General features: G+C 56.8%; 3 protein-coding genes and 1 non-coding gene across 5 annotated transcripts; 3 read left to right on the forward strand and 1 right to left on the reverse strand.

Moving 5' to 3' along the window:
• The first annotated feature begins 265 nt into the window (after positions 1-265).
• EEF2 (eukaryotic translation elongation factor 2) lies at positions 266-9,761 on the forward strand. Its single transcript, XM_036399416.1, has 15 exons — positions 266-368; positions 982-1,196; positions 1,921-2,102; positions 2,199-2,410; positions 3,083-3,261; positions 3,530-3,635; positions 3,897-4,010; positions 4,168-4,306; positions 4,924-5,119; positions 5,262-5,520; positions 5,730-5,837; positions 5,919-6,272; positions 7,222-7,404; positions 8,247-8,379; positions 9,113-9,761. Exons 1-15 carry the CDS (start codon positions 366-368, stop codon positions 9,304-9,306), a joined length of 2,577 nt encoding a protein of 858 aa, XP_036255309.1. The 5' UTR covers positions 266-365; the 3' UTR covers positions 9,307-9,761.
• LOC118697177 (small nucleolar RNA SNORD37) lies at positions 3,693-3,761 on the forward strand. Its single transcript, XR_004981733.1, has one exon. It is a non-coding gene; the product is annotated as a small nucleolar RNA SNORD37 (small nucleolar RNA).
• Positions 9,762-9,938: 177 nt separating the features above from the next.
• On the forward strand, positions 9,939-15,789 carry DAPK3 (death associated protein kinase 3). Of its 2 annotated transcripts, none has more exons than XM_054517368.1 (9): positions 9,939-10,007; positions 10,841-10,986; positions 12,112-12,472; positions 13,197-13,326; positions 13,482-13,530; positions 13,673-13,699; positions 13,784-13,951; positions 14,379-14,424; positions 14,563-15,789. In XM_054517368.1, exons 2-9 carry the CDS (start codon positions 10,925-10,927, stop codon positions 15,103-15,105), a joined length of 1,386 nt encoding a protein of 461 aa, XP_054373343.1. In that variant the 5' UTR covers positions 9,939-10,007; positions 10,841-10,924; the 3' UTR covers positions 15,106-15,789. The 2 variants fall into 2 exon arrangements, with proteins under 2 accessions (XP_054373343.1, XP_036255338.1); XM_036399445.1 differs by having other exon boundaries at positions 13,799-13,951.
• Positions 15,790-17,869: 2,080 nt separating this feature from the next.
• NMRK2 (nicotinamide riboside kinase 2) lies at positions 17,870-24,002 on the reverse strand. The gene is made up of 8 exons (XM_036399476.2): positions 23,842-24,002; positions 22,241-22,331; positions 21,080-21,128; positions 20,714-20,885; positions 19,820-19,891; positions 18,805-18,911; positions 18,309-18,394; positions 17,870-18,216 (listed from the first exon to the last, which is right to left on the reverse strand). Exons 1-7 carry the CDS (start codon positions 23,865-23,867, stop codon positions 18,309-18,311), a joined length of 603 nt encoding a protein of 200 aa, XP_036255369.1. The 5' UTR covers positions 23,868-24,002; the 3' UTR covers positions 17,870-18,216.
• Between the last annotated feature and the right edge of the window lie 1,980 nt (positions 24,003-25,982).

Raw genomic sequence — 25,982 nt, forward strand, 5'->3', positions numbered from 1 at the left:
TCTTCGCCCCTCCCGCTGCCGGTTTGACTTTCAACCCGCTGCAGCCCGGGCGGGGCGGGACTGTCCCTGCCGGTCGCTGTTCCCCCGGTGTCGCCTCGCTGCAGTCCCGGTGCAGCCGCGGTGACACCCACGTGGTGCCGGCGAGGCGGAACAGCCTCCCGACCATAGAGTCCGCGGGATAGAGCGGCGCGGCCGCGCACGCGCTCTGCGAAGGCCCCGCCCCTCGGCGGCGCCGCCCTATAAGAGGGCGCCGGCTGACGTCAGCGCTCTCTTCCGCCCGCTCTGCGCTCGCCAGCGAGACAGGGCCGAGCCGCCGCCATTGCCGTGATCCCCCCGCCCCGCAGCATCCGCCGCCATCCGCCACCATGGTGAGCCCCCGCCGCCCGCCGCCGCTCCCGGCGCGATCCGCGGCCGTCGCGCTTCCCGTATCGCCGGGGATGGCGGTTCCGCGGGCGCCGCGGGTCACACGGCGGAGGCTGCGGCCTGTGCTGCCGGGCTGGGCCGCGGCTGCGGGGAGAGGGTGGGGCGGCGAGAGGGGGCCGGTCCGGGCGGCCGTGACACCCCCGGAGCCGGCAGGAGCCGCCGGTGTCGGTGCCGGCGCTGCCGTTGGCCCGCGGGGCTCGGGAGCGGCCGCGCTGATGTGGCAGCGCGGTGGCGGCGCCGGGGACGGGGCGCTGCGGTGCCGGTCGTGCCTTATGTAACGCTGCGGTCTGGGCTGTCACCGGCACCCGCACCGGCCCGCGCTCGGTTTTGGGGGCGATTTGTGCCCTGCACCTGCTGACACCGCGGCTTGAGGGGTCCGGGGCAGGGAGGGGTTGGTGCCGCAGCCCCGCTGCGGTGCCCTTGCTGCGGGTTGTGTTGTCAGCCAGGCAGAGGTGGTGTCACCGCGATTATGGCAGGTATTTATGGGCGATTCGGCTTCCTTGGAATCTCCAAAGCTGTTTTTGTACACGCTGAGTCCCCCTTCTCCCCTCCCTCAAGGTGAACTTCACAGTAGACCAGATACGGGCCATCATGGACAAAAAGGCCAACATCAGGAACATGTCCGTGATTGCCCACGTGGACCACGGCAAGTCCACGCTGACGGATTCCCTGGTGTGCAAGGCCGGGATCATCGCCTCGGCTCGGGCCGGCGAGACGCGCTTCACCGACACCCGCAAGGACGAGCAGGAGCGGTGCATCACCATCAAATCCACGTGAGTGCCCTCCCTCGGGCTCCTGCTGCTCCCTGGGCTGAGCTCTGGGGAGATTGGGCTCCTCCAGGAGGTGGAAGAAAATGCTGTTGGGCTTTGGTCTAGTCCGGAAGCTCATCTCTGCTCATGAGGGTCTTGAATGGTGGAGCAAGTGTTGACTGGCTTGTGCTCAGTCATTGAGCAGTTCTTTGCTGGGCACTGGGGAAGCAGGAGCTTCATACTCCAGTTGAGCACCAGGATTCTCGGATGAACCATGGATGGGGTGTGGAGACCCTTGGGAGCATCTCTGGGGATCCTGGTGGCTGTGCTGCCACAGGGAGTGTGAGGACTCTGAGGGCTGGAAAAGGGGTGGAGAATACGGTTTGGATTGGTAGGAAAATCCTAAATCCATGATTTGGGAATGGAACCCTTTATGGGTGCTGGAGAATGCAGGGAGTTGGAGGAGGTTGGGATTCTGCAGGATGTTACAGTTTAGGAAGGACAGGTTGTAGCCTGTGCTCCTGTTATCTCACACACTGACCTCCCTGGAATACACTTCAGGAAATCCTGGAGCCCAGGATTCAGGTTGGAAAAGATCTCCAAGGTCACCAACTCCAACCTTGTCAACCAGAGCAGAGCACTGGGTGCCACCTCCAGCGGTGGCAGCTTTTTGTGTGGGGCGAAACATTTCTAAACTTTTGGGAAGAATAACACAGATCATTATTTTAACGTTTTCTCTTGCTTTCAGAGCCATTTCTCTGTTCTACGAGCTCTCTGAGAACGACTTGGCCTTCATCAAGCAGAGCAAGGATGGTTCTGGTTTCTTGATCAACCTCATTGACTCCCCTGGGCACGTGGACTTCTCCTCAGAGGTCACTGCAGCTCTGCGAGTCACTGACGGTGCCCTGGTCGTCGTGGACTGTGTCTCTGGTGAGGATTCCTGCAGCTGGAGAGCATTTTGGGGAATTTGGAGCTGGAATTTGGAGCTGGGGATAGCTCATTCCTAACTGCTGGTGTGTTTGGCAGGCGTGTGCGTGCAGACAGAGACCGTGCTGCGTCAGGCCATCGCCGAGAGGATCAAACCCGTGCTGATGATGAACAAGATGGACAGAGCGCTGCTGGAGCTGCAGCTGGAGCCAGAGGAGCTGTACCAGACCTTCCAGCGCATCGTGGAGAACGTCAACGTCATCATCTCCACCTACGGAGAGGGAGAGAGCGGCCCCATGGGCAACATCATGGTGAGGGAGGCTCTGAGCGCTGGGATGGAGCCACTCTGGGGAGAGGGAGCAGCTCCCTCCTCAGGGGGAATTCCCTATCCCAGGTGGAGGACAGGGGATCCTAAGGGTGCCTGAACTCCCAGGCTTGGGATGGCTTGGGGCTCCTGCTGGCTCCCCTCCCAAATTTCCTGTTCAAGGCCTGAGCAAATAAAGGCTGGGATTGTTGCCCAGAGCAGCTGTGGCTGCCCAGTCCAGGAAAGTGTCCAAGGCCAGGCTGGATGGGGCTTGGAGCACCCTGGGATTGTGGAAGGTGCCCTTGCCCATGGCAGGGGTGGAATGGGATGGTTTTTAACGTTGCCTTCCCACCTTAACGTTCCTGGGAAGGGATCAGGGCTGTGGGTGACGGGTTTTGAGGAGAAGCTGGAGGTGTCCATGCCTTCCTGATCCTCCTTGGAGGGATGGGAGTCCTACCTGCACGTGAACCTGAGCACACACCTGGTGGGAGTGGAGGAAAACCAACCCAGTTCTGTGGTGCAGAGATAAAATGGTGCCTGTCCCAGCCCTCAGAGGTGGTCACTGGGACAGAACAATTCAGAATCTCAGTGTCCCGAGGGCCCATTTTGTACTGGGCTGTTTTTGGGATGGGGTGGGCTGAGGCTGCTCCCCTGACCCAGCTCTGCTGTTCCCTCTCAGATTGACCCGGTGCTCGGGACCGTGGGCTTCGGCTCGGGCCTGCACGGCTGGGCCTTCACCCTCAAGCAGTTTGCTGAGATGTACGTGGCAAAGTTTGCTGCCAAGGGAGATGCCCAGCTCAGCCCCGCCGAGCGTGCCAAGAAAGTCGAGGACATGATGAAGAAGCTGTGGGGAGACAGGTGAGGCAATGGTGGTGATTGAAATTCCAGATCAGCTCTGCATGGCTGCAGCCTGGCACTGCAGGGGATGGGTAAAGGGAGGCAGGGCGTGGTTGTGCCAGGTTTAACAGGAGTTAATTACATTTTGGTGAGTGCTGGAAAGCTGATGGAGGGGGAAAGCAGGAAATGGCTCTTCCTCAGCAGCCCTTGGCTCTGCCCTGAGCAGGCAGAACAAGCTGTGTGTCTGTAGCTGAGCATGGACAGTTGTCTGATATCCTTCTCCCTGTAGATACTTTGACCCTGCTACTGGCAAGTTCAGCAAATCTGCCACCAGCCCTGATGGAAAGAAACTGCCCAGGACCTTCTGCCAGCTCATCCTTGACCCCATCTTCAAGGTGAGTTCCTCAGAGTTCCTCCTTGGCCGGTGCCTCCCGCTCTGGGCTTCTGTTCCGTGCGTGATGATGGAAAATTTCTTCACTTTGACCTGACTTGTTTGATTGAAGAAATTCAGCTGTCTGACACACCTGGGGGCACATGGGCTGTGTCTCCTGGGGGAGGCTGGGTGCTGAGGAGGAGCAGGAGTTCTCTGCAGGTGCAGTGGTGCAGCTGCTCCAGACTGGGTCACAGCAGCGCTCCAATGGCTGCTCTTGTCTCAGGTTTTCGATGCAATCATGAACTTCAAGAAGGAAGAGGCTGCTAAACTGATTGAGAAACTGGACATCAAGCTGGACAGTGAGGACAAGGACAAGGAGGGCAAACCCCTGCTGAAGGTGAGGCTGGTTTGAGTTCTCTGGGGAGCAGCTGAGCAGTTGTGCTGCTCCAGCTGTGTCAACATCAACCTACTTGGGGGAGACTGGGAGGTGGGGAAAGAGTGGGAGGTGAACCCTTGTTGGGAACACTCTGACTGGGTCCTGCTGCTCTACCCAGGCCGTGATGAGGCGGTGGCTGCCGGCTGGAGATGCCCTGCTGCAGATGATCACCATCCACCTGCCTTCCCCCGTCACAGCCCAGAAGTATCGCTGCGAGCTGCTCTACGAGGGCCCCCCTGACGATGAGGCTGCCATAGGTAGGAGGAGCTGCTGCTTTGCTGCCAGGCCTCAGCCCTAGCACGCCTCTAACCAGCTTGATCTCCATGTGCATGGCTCAGGAGCGTCTGAAATTGAGTCTGTGTCTTTTCTAGCGTGGATCAAACAGTTTAGTGGCTCACAGCTTGTTTCTGGAGCACTGAGCTGGTCGAGTAATCTCAGAGTAGCCAGGGGGTCCATGTGAGCCTGGATTTGTTAAAGACATTGCTTGTTGGTGTGATCTTCCATGGAGTCTCAAGGTAGATTGGGTTGGAAGAGATCTTGGAAGTCAGCCCCATCTTCTGCCATGGGCAGGGACTCCTCCCACTGTCCCAGGCTGCTCCAAGCCCCATCCAACCTGGCCTTGGACACTTGCAGGGATCCAGGAGCAGCCACAGCTGCTGTGGGCACCCTGTGCCAGGGCCTCAGCTCCCTCCCAGGGAACAATCCCTTCCCAGTATCCCTCTGGTAGTGGGAAGCCATTCTCCATTTCCTCTTGTCCAGACAAAAGCCCTTGGGCTGGGATGGTGGGTGCAGGTCTTGAGTTGGGGTTTTGGGCTGGGTGCCAGATACGTCAACACCTCTGCTGCTAAGCTGGTCTCTCTCCTCCTCTCCACAGGCATTAAGAACTGTGACCCCAAAGGCCCCCTGATGATGTACATCTCCAAAATGGTGCCAACCTCTGACAAGGGACGTTTCTACGCTTTCGGCCGTGTCTTCTCTGGTCTCGTCTCAACTGGCTTGAAAGTCAGAATCATGGGACCAAACTACACCCCTGGCAAGAAGGAGGATCTGTACCTGAAGCCAATTCAAAGGTGTGTCCTGTCTGGGGTGTTGAGGGGTTCTGGTGCTGTCTCAGCTCTCCTCTCATGTCTGAGGGCCTGTCAAGGTGCTTGGCTATGGGCTCAGTGGGATCTCCTCCCCATCCCAGCCTCACTAACCCAACTTTCCCCTCAGGACCATTCTCATGATGGGCCGCTACGTGGAGCCCATCGAGGACGTGCCTTGTGGAAACATCGTGGGGCTGGTCGGTGTGGACCAGTTCCTCGTGAAGACTGGAACCATCACCACCTTTGAGCACGCCCACAACATGAGGGTGATGAAGTTCAGCGTCAGCCCCGTGGTGCGCGTGGCCGTGGAGGCCAAGAACCCGGCCGACCTGCCCAAGCTGGTGGAGGGGCTGAAGCGCCTGGCCAAGTCTGACCCCATGGTGCAGGTGAGTGCCTGGTGCAGGAATGGATCCGGGGGTGCTGCCTGCACTCCTGGGCAAGTATTGAGTTGGGTGTTGGTCCCTGGCTTGGTGCTCTGACACCAGCAGATCGGTGGGGACATCCAGAGGTAGCTCAGTGGGTCAAACACAACACGGAGAGAGTTGCTGGTGTTTGTGGCTGTGGCTCGTTCTGAAGCTTCACCTGCTGTTCCCAGTGCATCATTGAGGAGTCAGGGGAGCACATCATCGCTGGCGCCGGGGAGCTGCACCTGGAGATCTGCCTGAAGGACCTGGAGGAGGACCACGCCTGCATCCCCATTAAGGTAGAGAGGCTGAGTGCTGGCTGAGCTCAGGGCTGGGGCTTTGTCCAGCTCTGGTGCCTCACGCCCACCCCGTCCCCGCAGAAATCGGATCCCGTGGTGTCGTACCGCGAGACGGTGAGCGAGGAGTCCAACGTGATGTGCCTTTCCAAGTCCCCCAACAAACACAACCGGCTGTACATGAAGGCACGGCCCTTCCCCGACGGGCTGGCCGAGGACATCGACAAGGGCGAGGTGTCGGCCCGGCAGGAGCTGAAGCAGCGGGCGCGGTACCTGGCTGAGAAGTACGAGTGGGACGTCACCGAGGCCAGGAAGATCTGGTGCTTCGGGCCCGACGGCACCGGCCCCAACATCCTCACCGACATCACCAAGGGAGTGCAGTACCTCAACGAGATCAAGGACAGCGTGGTGGCCGGCTTCCAGTGGGCCACCAAGGAGGTGAGGCCTGGTGTCTTGGTCTGGGTGGCATCCAGGGTTCGACACGTCCTTGTTTTTGTAATGCTTCTCATGGAGCAAAATGTAATATCTGGGCAGTGAACAACAGAACTGGCTTCAGGAGGAAAGGTGCTCTGAGGGTCTTGGCCTTATCTAGCAATTATTTTCAGGGTTAGACAGGAGAGGACTGCAGGGTAAATTGACAGACTGGGAACAGCAACTGGAAAGATTCATTTTCCTGTTTACCATTCAGTTTCAGTCTGAGGGAGATTTCAGGCCAGCAATTTCTATGACATTACTGAGACCAAAAAAAACCCCAACCATTTTCCTTGGCCAAATACTTGGGTTTCAGCACCATAAATGTGTGACAGCTCTTGTGGCTTGAACCTCAGATCTGATCACGAGGATGCTGCAGTGCTGGCACAGGGCTGGGACCTGGTGCCCCTTAAGTTGGGAAAGACCTCCTAGAGTCCAACCTTTGTAGGTTTGAAGGTTCATCCTTCAGCAAGGATGTTGAGTGGCACCTGGATAGGCTTTCTGCTCAAGGAGCTACTGCCTACAAGGGTTTGAAGGTTCATCCCTCAGCAAGGAGATTGAATGGCTCCTGGGTGGGCTTGCTGCTCAAGCAGCTGCTTCCACAGAGCTCCTGTGAGCCAAGGGAGCAGCACCTCATGTGGGGACACTGGTGACATTACATTTCGATCACGAGGATGCTGCAGTGATGGCACAGGGCTGGGAGCTGGTGCCCCTTAGACCCCTTAAGCTGGGAAAGGCCTCCCACAGTCCCGCTTTGTAGGTTGGAAGGTTCATCCCTCAGCAGGGAGCTCAGGTGGCTCCTGGGCGGGCTTGCTTCTCCAGGAGCTGCTTGCACAGAGCTGTGAGCTGAGGGAGCAGCACCCCCCGTGGCTGTGTGCCCCGGGTGGTGACGCGTGTCCCCGCCGTGCCCTGGCAGGGGGTGCTGTGTGAGGAGAACATGCGCGCCGTGCGCTTCGACGTGCACGACGTGACCCTGCACGCCGACGCCATCCACCGCGGCGGCGGCCAGATCATCCCCACGGCCCGGCGCTGCCTCTACGCCTGCGTGCTGACCGCCCAGCCTCGCCTCATGGAGCCCATCTACCTGGTGGAGATCCAGGTGAGCAGCGCTCTCGGGATATTTGCCAGCATTGCAGGTGGGACCTGCCTGGGCTTGTCTGGCCCTTGCTGCTGAACCAAACAGTGGCACTGGGGTGTTTGTCCCCACAGACACTTTTGGCTGCCTGGGTCTGTGGTGTTTGACCCCACAGACACTTTGGGCTGCCTGGGTGTGTGGTGTTTGACCCCACAGACACTTTTGGCTGCCTGGGTGTGTGGTGTTTCACCCCACAGACACTTTTGGCTGGCTGGGTGATGCAGTTGGCACATGGGGACAAGTCCAGGCCTGCAGGAGCTCTGGTGGTGCTGGGATGGAGCTTCCCCCCATAACAGGGGCTGCTCCTCAGGTTTGCCTCTGCCAGAGGAGCTTTAAGGAGATGGTGAAGGAAAGGAGTTGGTTCTGATGGAGGGTTTGGATCCAGAGCTTTATTCTGGCCTCTGAATGCAGCACCAGCTCCAACAGAACTCCCTGAGCCCGTGGTTGCTGCTCCTTTGAACCCTGGGGAGAGGGGCGGGGAAGGGGCAGGGAGCCACCAAGCAGGGACAGGAGGGGAGGGACAAAGGACACCTGGATGCCCAACGCCCCCCAGGGGTAGAGGGCATCCTTTGGATCTGCCAGTTACTCAATGCCCTTCTGGAATGCCAGGACTGACAGACAGTGCTGGGCAGGGGTCAGGGTGGGGAAAGGAGAGGTGACACTGACACACCTGGGAGGGAATCTGCAGGGGAGGGACCCAGGTTCTGAGGTGAACCCTGAAATCACAAAGCAGTGCAGCCCCTGCCAGCCCTCAGGGAAGGGGGGATGGCAGCTGGGTGCAATCCTGACTCCAATCTCTCCTGCAGTGCCCGGAGCAGGTGGTGGGAGGCATCTACGGGGTGCTGAACAGGAAACGTGGCCACGTGTTTGAGGAGACCCAGGTGGCCGGGACCCCCATGTTCGTGGTCAAGGCCTACCTGCCTGTCAACGAGTCCTTTGGTGAGTCCTGGAGCCATCCTGGGAGGAGGGAGAGCCTTGGGCAGGGCCTCAGGAGATCCTCGAGTTGAGCTGTTCAGCCAGCACTGAACCGTGTCCCCAAGTGCCACATCCACACAGAGGGGGACTCCAGCACTGCCCTGGGCAGCCATGCCAGGCTGACCATCCTTCTGGGGAAAAAGTTCTTCTTCTGGGGAAATCTCCAAGCCTTCCTTGGTACAGCTTAGGGGTGTTTCCTCTCATCCTGTCCCTGGGTGCCCAGGAGAAGAGACCAAGGTTGCAGAACATTTTGGGTTGGAAGGGGACATTTCAGGGTCTTTCAGTGCCACCCCTGCCATGGGCAGGGACACCTTCCACTATCCCTGGCCTTGGAGATTTCCAGGGATCCAGGGGCAGCCACAGCTGCTTTGGGAATTCATCCCAGCCCTTCCCAGCCAGGAATTCCTTCCCAATACCCCATCTATCCCTGCCCACTGGCAGTGGGAAGCCATTCTCCATGTCCTGCCCTTCCATATGTTTGTCCAAAGTCCCTCCCCAGTTTTAGGCATTAAAAGGGTCTCTAAGTTCTTCTTGGAGCCTTTTCTCCATTCCTACCTCACATTGGTTGGGATCTCAGGAGGCTTTTGAGAGCTGCTCTGGGTTCCTCCATGGAAACAAGGAGAGGGCTATCCATGGACGCAGCATTGAACTACGACCACTCCTGTCCTTACCTCACCTTTTATCTTCTCCCTCGCAGGTTTCACAGCGGATTTGAGGTCCAACACGGGTGGCCAGGCCTTCCCCCAGTGCGTCTTTGACCACTGGCAGATCCTGCCCGGGGACCCCTTCGACAGTGCCACCCGGCCAGCCCAGGTGGTGGCTGAGACCCGCAAACGCAAAGGGCTGAAGGAAGGAATCCCTGCCCTCGACAACTTCCTGGACAAACTCTAATGACACTCATGGAACTCTGGGAGAGCAGGAAAAATTTAATTAATTAGCGTTATCACCCATGCCGCCAGGGGCTATAGACGCCTGTGACCACCATCTTGTTAATTAAATGGGTTTCATAGCGATTTTGAGAACTTCAAATGAGGAAAACAAACAAAAAGAAAAAAAAAAAAGCCTTATAGGTTTCTGTGTTGCACATGACTCATCTTTGCCATTGTAACTAAAACATTTCCACTAGATCTGCCCAATTCTGTATTTATTTGACTCAAAAAAAAAAAAAATACTGCTGCAGAATGGCCTGGAAGGGAGTGGGGGCGTGCTTAAAGAGGACAAGGAAAATGGGGGGAAAGAGAGAGGGGGTGAGGGTGCCTTATCTGCAGCGTGACTGTCCGTCGTGCCCATCGCCGCCTGTATTAGTGCCACTGGAATTAATAAAATTGGATAAATGGTGACGAAAAGTGAATTTTTGGGGTGTTTTTAAGGGTGAGGGTGGCGCCCTCTGGTGGGAGCGAGGGGGTGGTGCTGCCTTGGACCCGCCCATCCGCGGGGCGGGGCCTCTGGCGGGGAGTGGGCGGAGCTTGGGTGCATGAGGCTGCCGCGACGTGGGCAGGGCTTCATGCGGAGGTGGGCGTGGTTTGTGCGGGAGGGGGCGGGGCCTGCTGTGCTGGAATGTGGCGGCGACGACGCGGGCGGCGGCGGCCCAGGTTGGGAACGGGGGCCGGTGCTGCTGAGGGGTCCGTGAGGGGCGGTGTGGGACCGGGAGGGGGACGGGAGGGGCTGTGCGGGTGGGAGAGGGGTGATGGAGGGAGGCTGCGTGGCGTGGGGAGAGAGGGATGGCGCGGGGAGCGGTGTGCGGGGGTTGTGAGGCCTGTGGGGTGGGGTGGGGAAGGAACGGGAGGAATGGGGGGGGCTGTGGGTGTGGGGGCTGTGGGGCTGGGAGGTGCTGCGGGTCGGGAAAGGGGTGGAGAGGGATTGGGGGGAGCTGTGGGATAGGGAGGGGCAGTGTGGGATCGGGTTGGGAGGGGCCGTGGGGCTGGAAAAGGAAGGGTAGGGATTGGGATGGGGAGGGATTGGGGGGCCGTGAGTGTGAGAGGGGCTCTGGGGAATTGGGGTGGGGAGGGGCTGTGGGGCAGGAAAGGCATGAGGAGACGGGGTGGACGGCGGGTGTGGGGCCTGTGGAGCAGGGAGAGGCTGTGGCCCCCTTCCCTTCTCTGTCCCCTGGGTTTTGGGGTGTGGTGAGACCGGGGGGCATCCCCGGGATGAGCCCGTGGTGCTGCCGCACGGCACCGCCCGGCCCGGGGCTGCGCATCCCCCGGGGACCCGGGATCGCTGTGCTGGGTGTCGGTGTGAGCTCCCGGGACACAGCCCCGCTGTTCCCGGTGCCCTGGGTGTCGGTGTGATCTCCCGGGACACAGCCCCCCTGTTCCCGGTGCCCTGGGTGTCGGTGTGAGCTCCCGGGACACAGCCCCCCTGTTCCCGGTGCCCTGGGTGTCGGTGTGAGCTCCCGGGACACAGCCCCCCTATCCCGGTGCCACAGGTGCTGATCCCCGGCTGCTCCCCGCTCCTGACATCCAGCGCTGGCAGCGGCGGGGCGGTTCCCGCTCCGGAGGGCCCCGCAGCCATGTCCACCTTCCGCCAGGAGAGCGTGGAGGACTTCTATGAGATGGGAGAGGAGCTGGGCAGGTGAGGCTCGTCCCGCTGCCTTCTCGGGGGGCTTCCATGGCTGCAGCCCTGCCGGGAGCTTCGCTGGATCCGGCTGCTGCATCCCCCGCGGTGTCCCTGCGCCCCCTCTGTGCGCGGTCAGGCACCTCTGGCAGATAGAGATTTCTTTAAAAAGCGTTAATTAACGTTGTTCCCGGTGGAGCTCCCGTCCGGGGCTGGCGGCTTCCGGCCCTCCTCGCCTGGCCCGGCGCCTGTGGGAAGGATCCAGGGTGACTCAGAGCCCGCAGATGGGATTTAATCAGCCGGGATGCAGAGGCGGCGCTGGGGGAGCCGCCTCGGGATCCTCCAGCGCTGCCCCGGCCGCGCCGTGGCCCCTCCTCGGGCACTTGGGCAGCCAAAGCGTTTTGGGTCACTTAAGTGTTTTTTTTTTTCAAGCAGAGGAACTTCCAGGAGTTGCTGCAGGTTCTTTTGCCTCTCTGTGGCTGGGGTTGTTTGTGAGCCGTGGGGAGGGATGCGGTGGCCATGGCTGGACCCATTCTGCCCTCCAGGGCTGTGTGTGTCCCTGGCCACGATGCAGGGCTGTATAAAGGTATAAAAGAGTCTCCCTGGCATGATTCAGGGCTGTATAAAGGTATAAAAGAGTCTCCCTGGCCATGGTTCAGGGATGGATAAAGGTGTAAAGGAGTCTCCCTGGCCATGATTGAGGGATGGATAAAGGTGTAAAGGAGTCTCCTTGGGCATGATTGAGGGATGGATAAAGGAGTCTCCCTTGCCACGATTCAGGGATGGATAAAGTCGTAAAGGAGTCTCAGGTCCAGGTGCAGTCACTCTGATTTCTGACATTTCCCCTCCACCTGCCTTCTCCATCAGGGCTTTGGGGTCTCCTGGTGACCACTGGGCTCTGGGGTTTGCTCCTGGGGGCTCCTGCCTGGGAAGGAGGAGGGCATCTCCCACCCTGGCTGATCACAGCAGCACCTGAACAACCCAGGGAGGATCGGCAGCTGCCACATTCCTGGCAGGAATTTGCCAGAGCCCGGGAGCGGGTGGGCATCCCCAGATCTCAGCTCATGGCGGGGAAGGCTCATCCTGCAGTGCCCTCCGTGGAGCTGTGGCAGGCAGGACGTGCTGTGCTCCCTCCCCCTGCAGCGGGCAGTTCGCCATCGTCAGGAAGTGCCGGGAGAGGAAGACGGGGCTGGAGTACGCGGCCAAGTTCATCAAGAAGCGGCGGCTGTCGTCGAGCCGCAGGGGCGTGAGCCGCGAGGAGATCGAGCGCGAGGTGGACATCCTGCGCGAGATCCAGCACCCCAACATCATCACCCTGCACGACATCTTCGAGAACAAGACCGACGTGGTGCTCATCCTGGAGCTGGTGTCCGGCGGGGAGCTCTTCGACTTCCTGGCCGAGAAGGAGTCGCTGACGGAGGAGGAGGCCACACAGTTCCTCAAGCAGATCCTGGACGGGGTGCACTACCTGCACTCCAAGCGCATCGCCCACTTCGACCTGAAGGTGAGCTCTGGGAGCTGCAGGAACCCTGTGTTCAGCACTGGGAGCAGGGATGAGCCCCCAGATGGGCTCTGGGAGCTGCAGGCACCCCGTGTTCAGCACTGGGAGCAGGGATGAGCCCCCAGGTGGGCTCTGGGAGCTGCAGGCACCCTGTGTTCAGCACTGGGAGCAGGGATGAACCCCCAGGTGGGGTCTGGGAGCTGCAGACACCCTGTGTTCAGCACTGGGAACAGGGATGAGCCCCCAGGTGGGGTCTGGGAGCTGCAGGAACCCTGTGTTCAGCACTGGGAGCAGGGATGAGCCCCCAGGTGGGCTCTGGGAGCTGCAGACACCCCGTGTTCAGCACTGGGAGCAGGGATGAGCCCCCAGGTGGGCTCTGGGAGCTGCAGACACCCCGTGTTCAGCACTGGGAGCAGGGATGAGCCCCCAGGTGAGCTCTGGGAGCTGCAGATCCCAGTCTGGGAGCAGGGATGAGCCCCCAGATGGGCTCTGGGAGCTGCAGACACCCCATGTTCAGCACTGGGAGCAGGGATGAGCCCAGCTCCCAGGTGAGGTGTGGAAATCAGTGCTAGGGAGTGGGGGTCAGTGCACTCCTGCAGAGCAGTGGGGCTGGAGCTTGGGATCTCTCCCAGCTTGAGGCACTCATCCTCCCCTCTGGAATGAGGAGCCCAGGGCAGCTTCCCCAGGCTGCTGTGTAGGGACAGACCCAGCTCCTCTCCCCCCACAGCCAGAGAACATCATGCTGCTGGACAAGAACGTGCCAAACCCTCGCATCAAACTCATCGACTTCGGGATCGCCCACAAGATCGAGGCTGGGAATGAGTTCAAGAATATCTTTGGGACCCCAGAGTTTGTAGGTGGGCATTCCTGAGGGCTCCTTGGGGTACTGAAAGCTTTGGATTAATCCTGGAGAGACACCCAGCACTCGGGTGCTGCTGCTGCCAGGATGTGTCCATGGGGCCAGGCTTCCTTCCCCCACAATAAATCCATTTTCTTCCCTTTCCTCCTAAAGCCCCAGAAATTGTGAACTACGAGCCCCTGGGGCTGGAGGCCGACATGTGGTGAGTGATTCCCCTCCCGAGCCCCTTCCATGGCTCCAGCAGCCAATCCCCTCGTGCTGCTGGATCTGCCCTCGTGCCAAAAGCTCTGTGTGGCTTCATCCTCCTCCGTGTGGCTTCATCCTCCTCTCCCTCTCTCTTCCAGGAGCATCGGGGTCATCACCTACATCCTGTGAGTATGAGGCAGCTCTGGAGGGGACAGGGCTGCAGGATGAGCCCCCCACCTCGGGCTGGAGCCTTTTTGGGGTGTCCCAAGCCACTCTCTCCTCAGGCTGAGCGGAGCCTCCCCGTTCCTGGGGGAGACGAAGCAGGAGACGCTGACCAACATCTCCGCTGTCAACTACGACTTCGATGAGGAATATTTCAGCAACACCAGTGAGCTGGCCAAGGACTTCATCCGCCGCCTGCTGGTCAAGGACCCCAAGTAAGGGACAGGGAGCACAGCTGGGCTTCCTCTGGGAGAGGGGACAGTCCCCCCTGCCCACCCTGCTGTGCACAGGCAGCTCCTCTCTCCTGCCTGCGCCAGGGTGGGGTGAGTTCTGGGACCACCCCAAGGGTGCAGTAGCTCCACTGGGGTTTGGGAGGGTTTGAGCCAGGCCCCCAGGGCTCAGGGTTTGGGAAGGAGCAGCGGGGACAGGAGGTTCCCACAGCATCCTCTGCCTGTGCTTCCCTTGGGAGGCAGTTTGAGGGGTTGGGGGCTGGACACAGCTCCTGCCTGGGGGGGCCCTGAGTGCAGCAAGGCTCAGCCTGACCCCAAAGGCAATCACAGGATCCAAGCTGCTTTTCCAGGGCTGTAAGAGGGAAAGAGGAGCAGAGCCTCTGCCCTGATCCCAGCCTTGCTGTGTTTGCAGGAAGCGAATGACCATCGCCCAGAGCCTGGAGCACCCTTGGATTAAGGTGAGAAGTGAAAGAATCGGCCCTTTTTGGGTGCCTGACCCCCGAGGCCGGGGCTCTGCTGCTCCCCCAGCCCTGTGGGGGCCGGTTTGGTGTCACTGCCTGTGACACCTGCTGCAGCCACCACTGTCCCTGCCTCAGGTGATCAAGAGGAGGAACGTCCGCAATGAGGACAGCTGCAAGAAGCCCGAGCGGCGCCGGCTGAAGACCACGCGCCTGAAGGAGTACACCATCAAATCCCACTCCAGCATGCCCCCCAACAACACCTACATCAACTTCGAGCGCTTCTCCAAGGTCATGGAGGAGGTGGCCGCGGCCGAGGAGAGCCTCCGAGAGCTGGAGAGGAACAAGAAGTCCTTCCAGGAGGACATCGAGGCGCTGCTGTCCATCTACGAGGAGAAGGAGTCGTGGTACAAAGAGGAGAACGAGAGCATCAGCCAGGACCTGCGGCAGATCCGGCAGGAGCTGCAGAAGACGGAGGCGCTGAAGAAGCAGGCGCAGGAGGAGACCAAGAGCGTGGTGCAGGCGGCCAACGGGCTCAAGCGGCGCTACCGCAAGCTGGAGAACCACTACGAGGCCCTGGCCAAGCAGGTGGCCTCGGAGATGAAGTTTGTGCAGGAGCTGGTGTGGTCCATCGAGCGCGAGAAGCTGCAGAGCAGCGAGGGCGACGGCAGCATCCGCTAACCCTGCTCACCCCCGGGGGCTCTGGTGCCCCTGCTCACCCCTGGGGTCTGCAGTGCCCCTGCTCACCCCCGGGGGCTCTGCTGCTCCCCGGTGCCCCTGCTCCTCCCTGGGGCCTCCGGTGCCCCTGCTCACCCCCGGGGGCTCCACTGCTCCTCAGTGCCCCTGCTCATCCCCGGGGACTCTGGTGTCCCTGCTCACCCCCAGGGACTCCACTGCTCCTCAGTGCCCCCGCTCCTCCCTGGGGGCTCCGGTGCTCCCCGGTGCCCCTGCTCACCCCCGGGGCCCCTGGTGCCCCAGCTCACCCCTGGCCTTGCCGGTGTGCAGGGGGTGCTTGTGCCTCCCTGGAGCCCCCACCTCGGGGGGCTGGGGCTGTGCCACTCCGGGGCTTCCCACGTGCAGCTCCTGCCTGGCTCGTGTCCCTGCCCTCCCTGGGATGTTTGTCCCCTCCTGTCACCCGGGTCCCCTGAGCTGCCCCAGTGCCCCGTGGAGGGGTTGGTGGGCAGGGCTCCCCTCTCACTGCAGCAGCAGCCACGCATGGGCTGGGACCAAGGACTGATCCCTGCGTGGCCTCACGCTCCGCAGGCCCCCCTGCGCCCCACATTCCCCCCAGGCTGCTGCACCCCCTGTCCCCCTGTCCCAGCCCTGGCTCCCCCTTTTCCCACAATAAATAAAGGTTTCTGTGTAGTGGGGTGGCTGCCATGGTGGGACAGGGCTTGGGAGGGAGATAAGGATGTGCCCCGTGGTGACAGCTCCCCCAGTGTGCTCCCATCCAGAGGGACTTCCTTAATTTGGGGGAAGAATGCTTTTTATTCCTTATGAAACCCAGTGCTGGTAGGTGAGCTTGCTGTGGTGGGCATGGAGGGAGGTCTGGGGGTGGTTTGTGGGGTGTTCCCAGCCTGGGGGAGCCCCCAGCTCCTCTTGCCTGAGATCCCTCACTCCTGGGAACAGGGGGGAGCCAGGTCCCAAAGCGTTCTCACGTTCCAGAGAACACCAGAGCACGGAGCACGTTTCCCCCGGGAGCACCGCGGGCTTTCCGACTGCCTGGGGCCCCCTGGAGCCAAGATGCAGCAGAATTTGATCCGGGGGAAGCACCAGCCAAATGCCAGCGGGCGGCAGGCCAGGGTGGCTTCACCTCCAGCTCAGCTCCAGGCCCAGGGCGTTTGCTCCATTTGGGGTTTATTTGTCACTCTTCTGTGTCCCCTGTGGCTCCCTGGGGACCAGGGGGGCTGTGCCCCATGGCCCTGTCCCTGCTGACGTTCCAGCAGGTGTAGGTTTCACCCCCCTGCACGGGACACGTGGACCTGGGATGATTTGATCTGCCCTGGTGTTCCCTGCCAAGGCCCTTGGCTGCCGGGGGAGGTGGCGTGACCGGGGCTGTCCCAGTGTCCAGCACGGCCACCAGCCCTGGCCACGTGAGTGAGGGGACACCTGGGGGCACGCGGTGTGGATCTGGCGCAGCCCCGGCTCTGCCTGCACAGGCAGGGGCTGAAGGGATGGATGGAAACCCTGCAGTGCCGGCTGTTCCCCAGCTGGCCAAAGGTCACATAGTGAGAAACATTTCCTGGATTCTCTTCCTGCCCGGGCTTTGGGTTTCACGCTCCCAAAAGGCTCTTGGAAGTCACCGGTCATTCACCCCGGCCCTGGAGCAGGCAGGGGGATCTCGCTCACGTGGATGCACGAAATGACACCAAAATAGCTCTAAAAAAGCCGAATTTGGGGTGTGATTCACGATGCCACAAGTCTCCTAATCCCGAGGCCTGCAGGAGTTCTGGAATGGGCTGTGCTGCCCCAGGGGCTTCCAGCACTGGGACGTTCCCAGGATGTTCTGCTCCAGCCCCCTCTTAGCAGCTGGAGCTGCCACCCCCCCTCTGTGGACAGAGACACCAAAATGCCTTTTTTAGGCTCCCATTTCTGCTTCCCAGAGCTTGGCAGGCGGTGGGAGCGAGGGCTTTTCCCTTATAAGTCTTCACAAGCCCCAAACGCTTTTGTGCGGCTCAAGCCAACCTGTGCAGGCACAGGGAAACCCCACGGCTGCAGCCCTGAGCTCTGGGCAGTGCTGCCCAGGGTGACAGGTCACAGTCCCTGCCCGGGGACAGTGCCAGCACGGTGGGGTGGGTGTCCCCAGATCCCTTTCTGGCCATGCCATCCCTGCCCAGCACAACTGGGAAAGCATCGGGGTGGGACAAGAGCAAGGAGATGGACCTGGCTCCCCTCGGGCTGCTGAAAGCCCCCCTGGGTGGGTTTCTGGGTTATTAACTTAAAAATTAACTAAAATTAAATTAATTAATTAAAAGCAGCTGCTTTTCCAGAGCAGTTCCTAATTCAGGCCCCAAAATCTTGGGAAGGGACCCCCCAGCCAAGTTATTTCAGTGCTGAGAGCTGCCCGTGCTCATCCCCCAGGCGCTGCATGGGGAGGCCCCGCACGCATTCAGGGATGGCACTGACCCCTCTCAGGCTGAAATCTGGATGCTGTTTTACCTTTCATGCCTGAAATGGCTCCTCAGGAAGCACAGTTCTCATTTCTAATTCCCTGAGAAATCCCCCCCAGTTCACCTCATGGTTTAAATCCACAAACTGAGCCATTCCCACCTGGCTGGGGCCAGGTGAGCACCCAAACCCTCGCAGTGAAGGGAGGAGCTTTGAGGCCACCCAGGGCTGGAATCCCAAACACCCATGAAAAAGGGGCTCTTGTGTTTTGGATGAGCTTCACACCCGTTTTTATTGCAATAAAGCTGAGTGATGAATTAAACCAGGTCCTCAGAAGGAGACTGAAGTGGATTTTTAGTGAGTTGATGATGTTACAAACAAGCCTTGCACGAAGCCTTTCTGTCTGCAGGAGCTCTCCTGTTTTCCCAGCACAGCTCTACTTGCTCTGCTATAAAAATGCCGTTTCCAGCTTCTCTGTAAGCCAGCGGAATATAAAATAATTAAAAAATAAACCCCACCAAGGCCATCCTGTCCATGTGGTGGGAATAAGTTATCCTCAGTTTTCAATTATATACAGAAGGGACTTGCCAAAGGGCAGTGGGAGGGGAGTTCACACAAATTCCCACTCCCACTTCCAAGTATTATTTACATCGCTGTACACGGATCTTCGGGATCCTCCCAACCCTGGAAAAGGAGGAAGGGAAAAAGGGTGAGATCCCAAACTGTGAAATTCCCCAGAACAATCCCTCATCCTCCACCCTCTGGATTTTAGTTACCTATGAGCAATTTAGGAGCTTGTTGTGAATATCTTCAAAGACTTGGTTGTAGAGTTCATCCCTGGACTTCAGGCCATCTAAATAAACTGGGAGAGAAAAGGAGTCAGGCTGGGCTTCCCATCAGGATAAGATTTTAAAGATTAGTTTTTAAATATTTCATATTTTATTGACCCAAAGGACAACTTGGAAAAACAGAACCATCCTGAAAATACAGTGGCCTGTGAAATCCTTATCCATTATAAGGATTATAATTATAAATCCCTTCTTTTCCTTTTGGAGTTTTTTTGTCCCCTCTGAGTCCTTAAGAGTACAAAGCAAAAGGAATAAGTTCTTAGCTCTAAAACTGCCAGTACTTATCCAAAGTAGGCCAGGATTACAACTTGGGAGTAAAAATATCGCCCTGCATCATCACAGTGGAAGCTTCCTCCAATGAAATCACCCAACTCCTTAAATCCCAGTGCCAGGACTGAGGGATTTGTGTTTGGGGAACACTTACCCACGTCCACCCCAGAGTCCTCCATCTCCTTCCTGTGTTTGAGGTACATGGGCCAGACGTGGCCGTCGAAGAGCCCCGGAGGGTCGGGCACGGTGTAATTCCGTGTACTGGAACCACAGCACGGAGAAGGAGCGTCAGGGAGGGGTTAGGAAAAGAAACTCTCATGGAAAGGGTTGTGAGGGAGCAGCACAGGCTGCCCAGGCAGCGCTGCAGTGCCCATGGCTGTGGTTGGGCTCCTGGGGACGTGGTCAGTGGTGAGGGGTTTGTGGCTGGACTGCACCTCAGAGGGCTTCTCCAAGCACAGCCATTCCACGCTGACCACATCAAATCCCTTCCTCCCCTGCCGGGCAAACTTCCCACTCCAATCCAGCTCATGGCGCCAACGCATCCCAGAACTGTCAGTGTCCATCCCTGGCAGTGCCCAAGGCCAGCCTGGGGTGGTGGGAGGTGTCCTGGCCATGGCAGGGCTGGCACGAGATCACCTCTAAGGACCTCCCAACCCCTCCATGACTCCATGAGATGATCTCTAAGGACCTTTAAGGACCTTCCAACCCCAACCAACTCCATGATTTCATGAGATCACCTTTAAGGATCTTCCAACCCCAACCAACTCCATGACTCCATGAGATGATCTCTAAGGTCCTTCCAACCCCAGCCCCTCCATGACTCCATGAGATCCCTTTAAGGACCTTCCAACCCCAACCCCTCCATGATTCCATGATATCACCTCCAAGGACCTTTAAGGTCCTCCCAACCCCAACCCCTCCATGATTCCATGATATCACCTCCAAGGACCTTTAAGGACCTCCCAGCCCCAGCCCCTCCATGATTCCATGATATCACCTCCAAGGACCTTTAAGGACCTTCCAACCCCAGCCCCTCCATGATTCCATGATATCACCTCCAAGGACCTTTAAGGTCCTCCCAGCCCCAGCCCCTGCACGGCTCCATGACCGAGCGCAGTGTGTGAAGGACAGGAGGGCAGGACTGGAGGCACACCCAGCCGTGTTCTCACCTCCTCCTCCTCTTGCACTCGTCGTAGGGCACTGCCAGGTAGTAGCGAAGGTCGAACAGCTCGATCAGAGGCCTGGGGAGGGGACAAGGACAGAACGTGGAGGTGTCACTTTGAATAACAGCAAATGGAATCACCCCAGACACCACAAAAATCTCTCTGCCTCTATGGGATTTGTGTCTGTTGAAGACAAGCCAAGGGTTTGTTAACTCAAAACCATGGGAAGCTTCTTTCTGAAGGCCAGAATGGCCCAAGCAGGGACTTTTCCCACCCAAACACCACCCACTGGTCCTGAGGGGGATCAGAGGGGATCCTGTGGAGGATCGGGCACAGGGCTGGGAACCCTGGCTCTTCCTAGATCACTCCAAAATCAGTTTGCAGCAAAATCTGGGACAGGGCAACTCCCCAGCTCACGTTCATGGAAGTGTCCAAGGCCAGGCTGGATGGGCTTTAAGGTCCCTCCCAAGCCCTCCTGGGATTCCAGGGTCCTCCACAAAACCCCAGGGAGTTGTCTGTGCCACTGAGCTCAGTGCAGGCAGTGTTAAGCAAGCACGGGACAGAATTCCTGTTCCTGAGCTCCAGCAGAGATTCCAGGCAGCGAATGGATCATTGCCTTGCTCTCACCAAGGTGGGGAGGGATGAGGGGGGAGCCTGCAAAAATCCTGCTCTGAAATTCCCCTGGAGTTCAAGGCTGTGCCCCAAATCGGAACCTTAAATTCACCTCACTTCTACATTTAGGAGTTAATTTTACATTTTTTTTTCAGCAGGAAAACTCTCTGGGGTGAGAATACAGAACAAGGCAGGAAGGGGAAATCAGTAAAAAGGAGTTTTTTAGCTCTGGCACGAGGGGTGTAAGGATCTCCCCTGGCAAACCACGAAGAGTTCTCCAAACCTTACTTGTAATTATAAAGCAGGAAGCCTTCAATGACCAATATATGGATATCTTGGGAGGCTGGCTCTCTAGAGCCAGGTGTGACATTCACCCCGTGCGAACGGGCAAACTTCACCGGGTTCTCAATCCAGGCCCGCACTGTGCTCACCAGTGCCTCCATATCCAGGGAATCCAGCACTGGTCAGGAGAAAGGGACACCATCAAACACCATCACACACCACGGGCTCCAAAGCAGAAAACAGATTGAGCTCGGTAAAGTTACAGTTACGGAAATTTACTGTTAAAGCTTTTAATAATGGAAAAAAAAAAAAAAAGAAATACTTAGGAAAAGAATATACATTACTGCATCCTATAGGGAACACTGCTCTTACCATCCCACTGCTTAAAGCCGTCTTCCCCGACTTCTATTTGATCTTGTGGCTGAAATATAGTGAGCAATAAAACATTGCTGCAGCCTCAGCGGGATCAGTTCCCTCCTGTGCCATCGGCACCCGGCCACTACTGCCACACAAACCACCCCTGGGCACTGCAGGGACATCCACACTCCCAGCCTGCCCCAACCCCACGAGCTCTGGGAAGCTGCCCTGGCTCACTCAGACCACTTGGGATAAAGATTTTTGTGTTAATCGCTCGTTTGTTTAATTGGCAAAGTACTACAGGGTGTTGGTTGTAAATCATACAGGAGCTTTAAAGTGCTGATACAGTTAAATAAGTGCTAGAATGTATGGTTTTTTTAAAGACTAGGTATTTGAACTCCTCTAATAAAAATGCAGGTGGGTACACCAGCACTTTGGTTGCTCAGTTACTGCTTTCCTTGTGTTGGCATTCACTCAAAAGGGAAGTTACAGATTTTTATGGAAAATCAAACAGAATGCCTTCCCCAAGGGCTCCTGAGTGATCAAATCTGTGCAGCACAGACTGAGCACACGATGCTGGGGCTGGAGCACTTCATGCTTTGGGGGTGACCCACAAGTGCTGCAAGTCCATTCCTGCATCTCTTGGACTTCCACGTGTGGTGGGGTCCAGGGATATCCTCATTCCCATGAAACCTGCAGGGTTTAGGAACACTCTGCACTCCCAGGCAGAAGGCAGTGAAGCTCTTCTGCATTAATCTCTGCAATATTTTAATTGGGTTCTGATACAGATCTATCAAAGTTCCCCCATAAAACCCCCTTTCTATATCTAAACCAGCATAGAGGTGCTTAAATGCTAAAGCATAATTTAGCAGTCTCATTCTTAATTTAATAAAATAACGTGGGAAATCCCAATATGGAGAAAATCATTCATGCAGAGCACAGTAAATAACCTCTGCCTGAATTCATTCACTAAATTTAAATCTGTTGTTAACACTTAAAGGCTCCTGTGGCATTTATAAAGGTCAGGAACTTCCCACCTGCCCAGTCATTTAAAAATCAAATATATATATATATATATATAAACCCCCACAAAACCAGAAAGCTTGTGACTCCTAAGCTGTCAAAACTGACTTGCCCTGCATGTACAATTAACGCTGCAAGGAAGAGGACACTCACCTTGAAGAAATCATCCTGATGGACCACGCAGCAGTTGGGGAGCGCCTTGACGAGCCTGTTGGTCAAGGTGGTTTTGCCACCATTGGTGACCCTGCAGGGAGCGGGGCGAGACAGAGGTGGAAGAATCGCATTAGAACCGGTCTGGGAGCCACGGGCACCCGCGGCGGGACAGACACCGCTGCAGGAGCCGAGCCCTGAGGGATCCGAACCCCGCCCGGCGGCGGAAGCCCCTGAGGGGACCCGGGAATTGACCCTGAGGGATCCGAACCTCGCCCGGCGGCGGGAGCCCCTGAGGGGACCCGAGCCCCTGAGGGGACCCCGGCATTGACCCTCGGGGTCCCCAACCCCTCCCGCGCCCCCCGTTTGAATTTCCCGCCCCTCCCGCGCCGCTCGCCGATTGGCTGCGACCACCACTCCCCCAGCCCCGCCTTTTCCCCGGCTGCCGATTGGCTGTCACCGCCCGCCCGGTCCCGCCCCTTCCAGCGCCCCGCGCGCGCGCTCGGCCGCGTGTAACGGCCCCTCCGGTTCCCGCGCGCGCGCAACGGCGGCGCTGAGGGGAGCGCGCGCGCGGGGCCGCCATGGCCGGTCCCTCACAACCACGGGGTTGCCATGGCCGGTCCCTCACAGCCCGGACCCCTGAGGGAACGGGGCCGCCATGGCCGGTCCCTCACAACCACGGGGTTGCCATGGCCGGTCCCTCACAACCGCGGCCCCGCTGCTCAAGATGGAGCGGCCTCGCTGCCCTCATACGCCCCATAACCCGTTTAATGTAAAAGCCCTGAATAACTTAACTATTCCTCCTTTTTTTTAATCCCGAGGCAGTATAAATCCCTCGGTCGCATATTATTAAAATATTATTCTAATAACCCATATTACTATTCACTGTTCCATTTCCGGAGCTCTCCCGCCGCACTCTCACACCCCGTCCTAGAACGAGCACACCTTAAATTCTGCTTTTTAAAATTAAAATCAATGCCCTTTATACACCACCACCCCATTTTATTAGAAACGGGATTTCCCCCCTCTTCGTCTTTCAGAGAAAATTTAAAAATAATTTTCTTGGTCTATCTGGCCTCTAAATTTACTTGAGTGTTTTTGCCATCTCAGCATCCCTCCTGTTAAAACTATAAAAGGATAAATAAAACTGTGGATGAAAGTATCTCTAAAAATATATAAACGTGTAAGTATAAAATTTGTATTATAAATATGTATATAACACAAATAAGTATATAATATATATATATAAATGTATATAGATATGTATGAAAGGATGTGCTGCCCTGCAAAACTCTGCTGAAGCAGCATCCATCCTTTAAATCCTATAAAGCATACAAAAGGACATATCAAATAAAAGTACGTCTAAAAGTATATATTAAGATATATATTAAAGAATATATAAAAGTGGATGTCTTTAAAGTGTTTCTTAAATACACCCTGCTGTATTTAAGCACCACGAATTAACACTCATCAAGTTGCATCATCTCTCAAATCCTATATCCCGAATACCCTCAAATATCTCAAATCCTATACCCTAGATAAATAACCCGCAAAACTTAAACCAGGAAAAACATAACATAAACCAGATTTTAGCAAGGACTTACCCTCCGATGCCTATAATATATTTCATTTTGCCGAGTCGCCTCTTCAGCCGGAATGTGGCGAGGGAGAGGGGGGGGGGGGAAAAAAACCCGAAATTGGGAAGGCTGAAAGAACTTAAAGCGGAACAAAAACCTCGCTGTCCCCGTTCCTTTTTATCCCCCTAGCTCTGCTCTGCCTCCCCGAGCCTTTCATTGAGGAAAAGGCGCTTTTGGGGCGGATTTATAGGGCCGTGTCCCCGCCCCGGGCAGCCCTGTGACCGTCATGAGCCGCGATGTCACGTTCGGGGCCGGGCCGGCCAAGCCTCAATGTCACTTTTTGGGGGGCGTTCAACCCCTCAATGTCACATTTTGGGGGGGTTTAACCCCTCAATGTCACTTTTTGGGGGGGTTTAACCCCTCATTGTTACATTTGGGGGGGGGGGGTTCCACTCCTCAATGTCACATTTTAAGGGAATGTCACGTTTTGAGGGGCTTCAACCCCTCAATGTCACATTTAGTGGGGGTTCAACCCCTCAATGTTACTTCTTTGGGGGGGGTTCAACCCCTCAATGTCACTTTTTGGGGGGGTTTAACCCCTAAATGTCACTTTTTGGGGGGGTTCAACCCCTCAATGTCTCTTTTTTTTGGGGGGGGCGTTCAACCCCTCAATGTCACATTTAGTGGGGGTTCAACCCCTCAATGTCACATTTTGGGGCGGTTTAACCCCCCATTGTCACATTTATGGGGGGGTTATAAATGTTATAAATTATAAATGTCACATTTAGTGGGGGTTCAACCCCTCAATGTCACGTTTTGGGGGTGTTCATTCCCCCAATGTCACATTTTAGGGGAGTTTTAATCCCCTTCAATGTCACATTTTGAGGGGATTTAACCCCTCAATGTCACATTTAGTGAGGGTTCAACCCCTCAATATCACATTTTGGGGGGGTTCAACCCCTCAATATCACATTTTGGGGGGGTTTAACCCCTAAATGTCACTTTTTTGGGGGGGTTAACCCCACAGTGTCACATTTTAGGGGAATGTTACATTTTGGGGGGGGGTTCAACCCCTCAATGTCACATTTCGGACAGTTTCAACTCAATATTGTCACATTTTAGGGGGGTTTAACCCCTCAATGTCACATTTTGGGGGGGGTTCAACCCTTCAGCATTACATTTTGGGGGGATTTAGCCCCCCAGTGTTACATTTTGGGGGGGTTTCGACCCCTCAGTGTCACATTTTAGGGGGGGTTTAACCCCCCCATGTCGCTTTTTGGGCAGTTTCAACCTGACCATGTCATATTTTAGAGGGTTTTAACCCCCAAATGTCCCATTTTGGGGGGGTCCAAGCCACCCCCCAGTGTCACATTTTAGGGGCTTTTCCACCCACACTTCAGTCTCCCATTTTTGGGGTGTTCAACCCCACACTGCCCCAATTTAGGAGGATTTCATCCAACCCTTCAAGCCACACTTTGTGCTGTCCCAACCCTCTAATTCCACATTTTTTTTGGGGGGGGGGAAAGGGAGGCTTTAACCCCTTCAAAAAATCCCATTTTTGTAGGAATTCCTCCCCACAAAGTCCCATTTTTGGGGGAATTTCAGCCCAGCCTGCAATGTCCCCTTTTTGGGGGGCTCGTGCCACCCCCGTGTCACACTCTGGCCCTGCACCTGTCCCTCTCCCTCGCTGGCCCCCTCGCCGTGGTGGCCAAAAATAACTTTTTGGCCAGCTCTTCCTTCTCCTAAATTAGTCATGGGGCAGGTGGAAATGTCACCCTGCCGCCAGCCCGGGGAGCCACAGAGGAAATGATTAAGTTGGGATTTTTCCCTTGCTCTCTCCCCTCCTTTATTCCCCAATTCCCCTCCTTTACTCCCCAATTCCCCAAAAATCTGATTATTTCAAACTCATCTAGGGGAGGAATTTTTTCTCTAAACTCCTGGAATAAAAGGAGGAATTACATTTACATTTTTAAATTTTTTTTTTTTTTTCCTTTTCAGTCCAGCTGTGTTCAGAGAAAGGAATGTGGAGTGAATCTTCCTGGAATGTCTCTTTACAAGGAATTTTTGGAGCAGTTTATTTGTTGTAAATAGACACAAATTCCTAAACTATTATCTCTCCAGAGAGCCTCCTCCTCCCCAGTTAACTCACATAAAATAAAGCTTTTTAA

This window comes from Molothrus ater, chromosome 26, assembly GCF_012460135.2.
Source record: "Molothrus ater isolate BHLD 08-10-18 breed brown headed cowbird chromosome 26, BPBGC_Mater_1.1, whole genome shotgun sequence".
NCBI lineage: Eukaryota > Metazoa > Chordata > Aves > Passeriformes > Icteridae > Molothrus > Molothrus ater.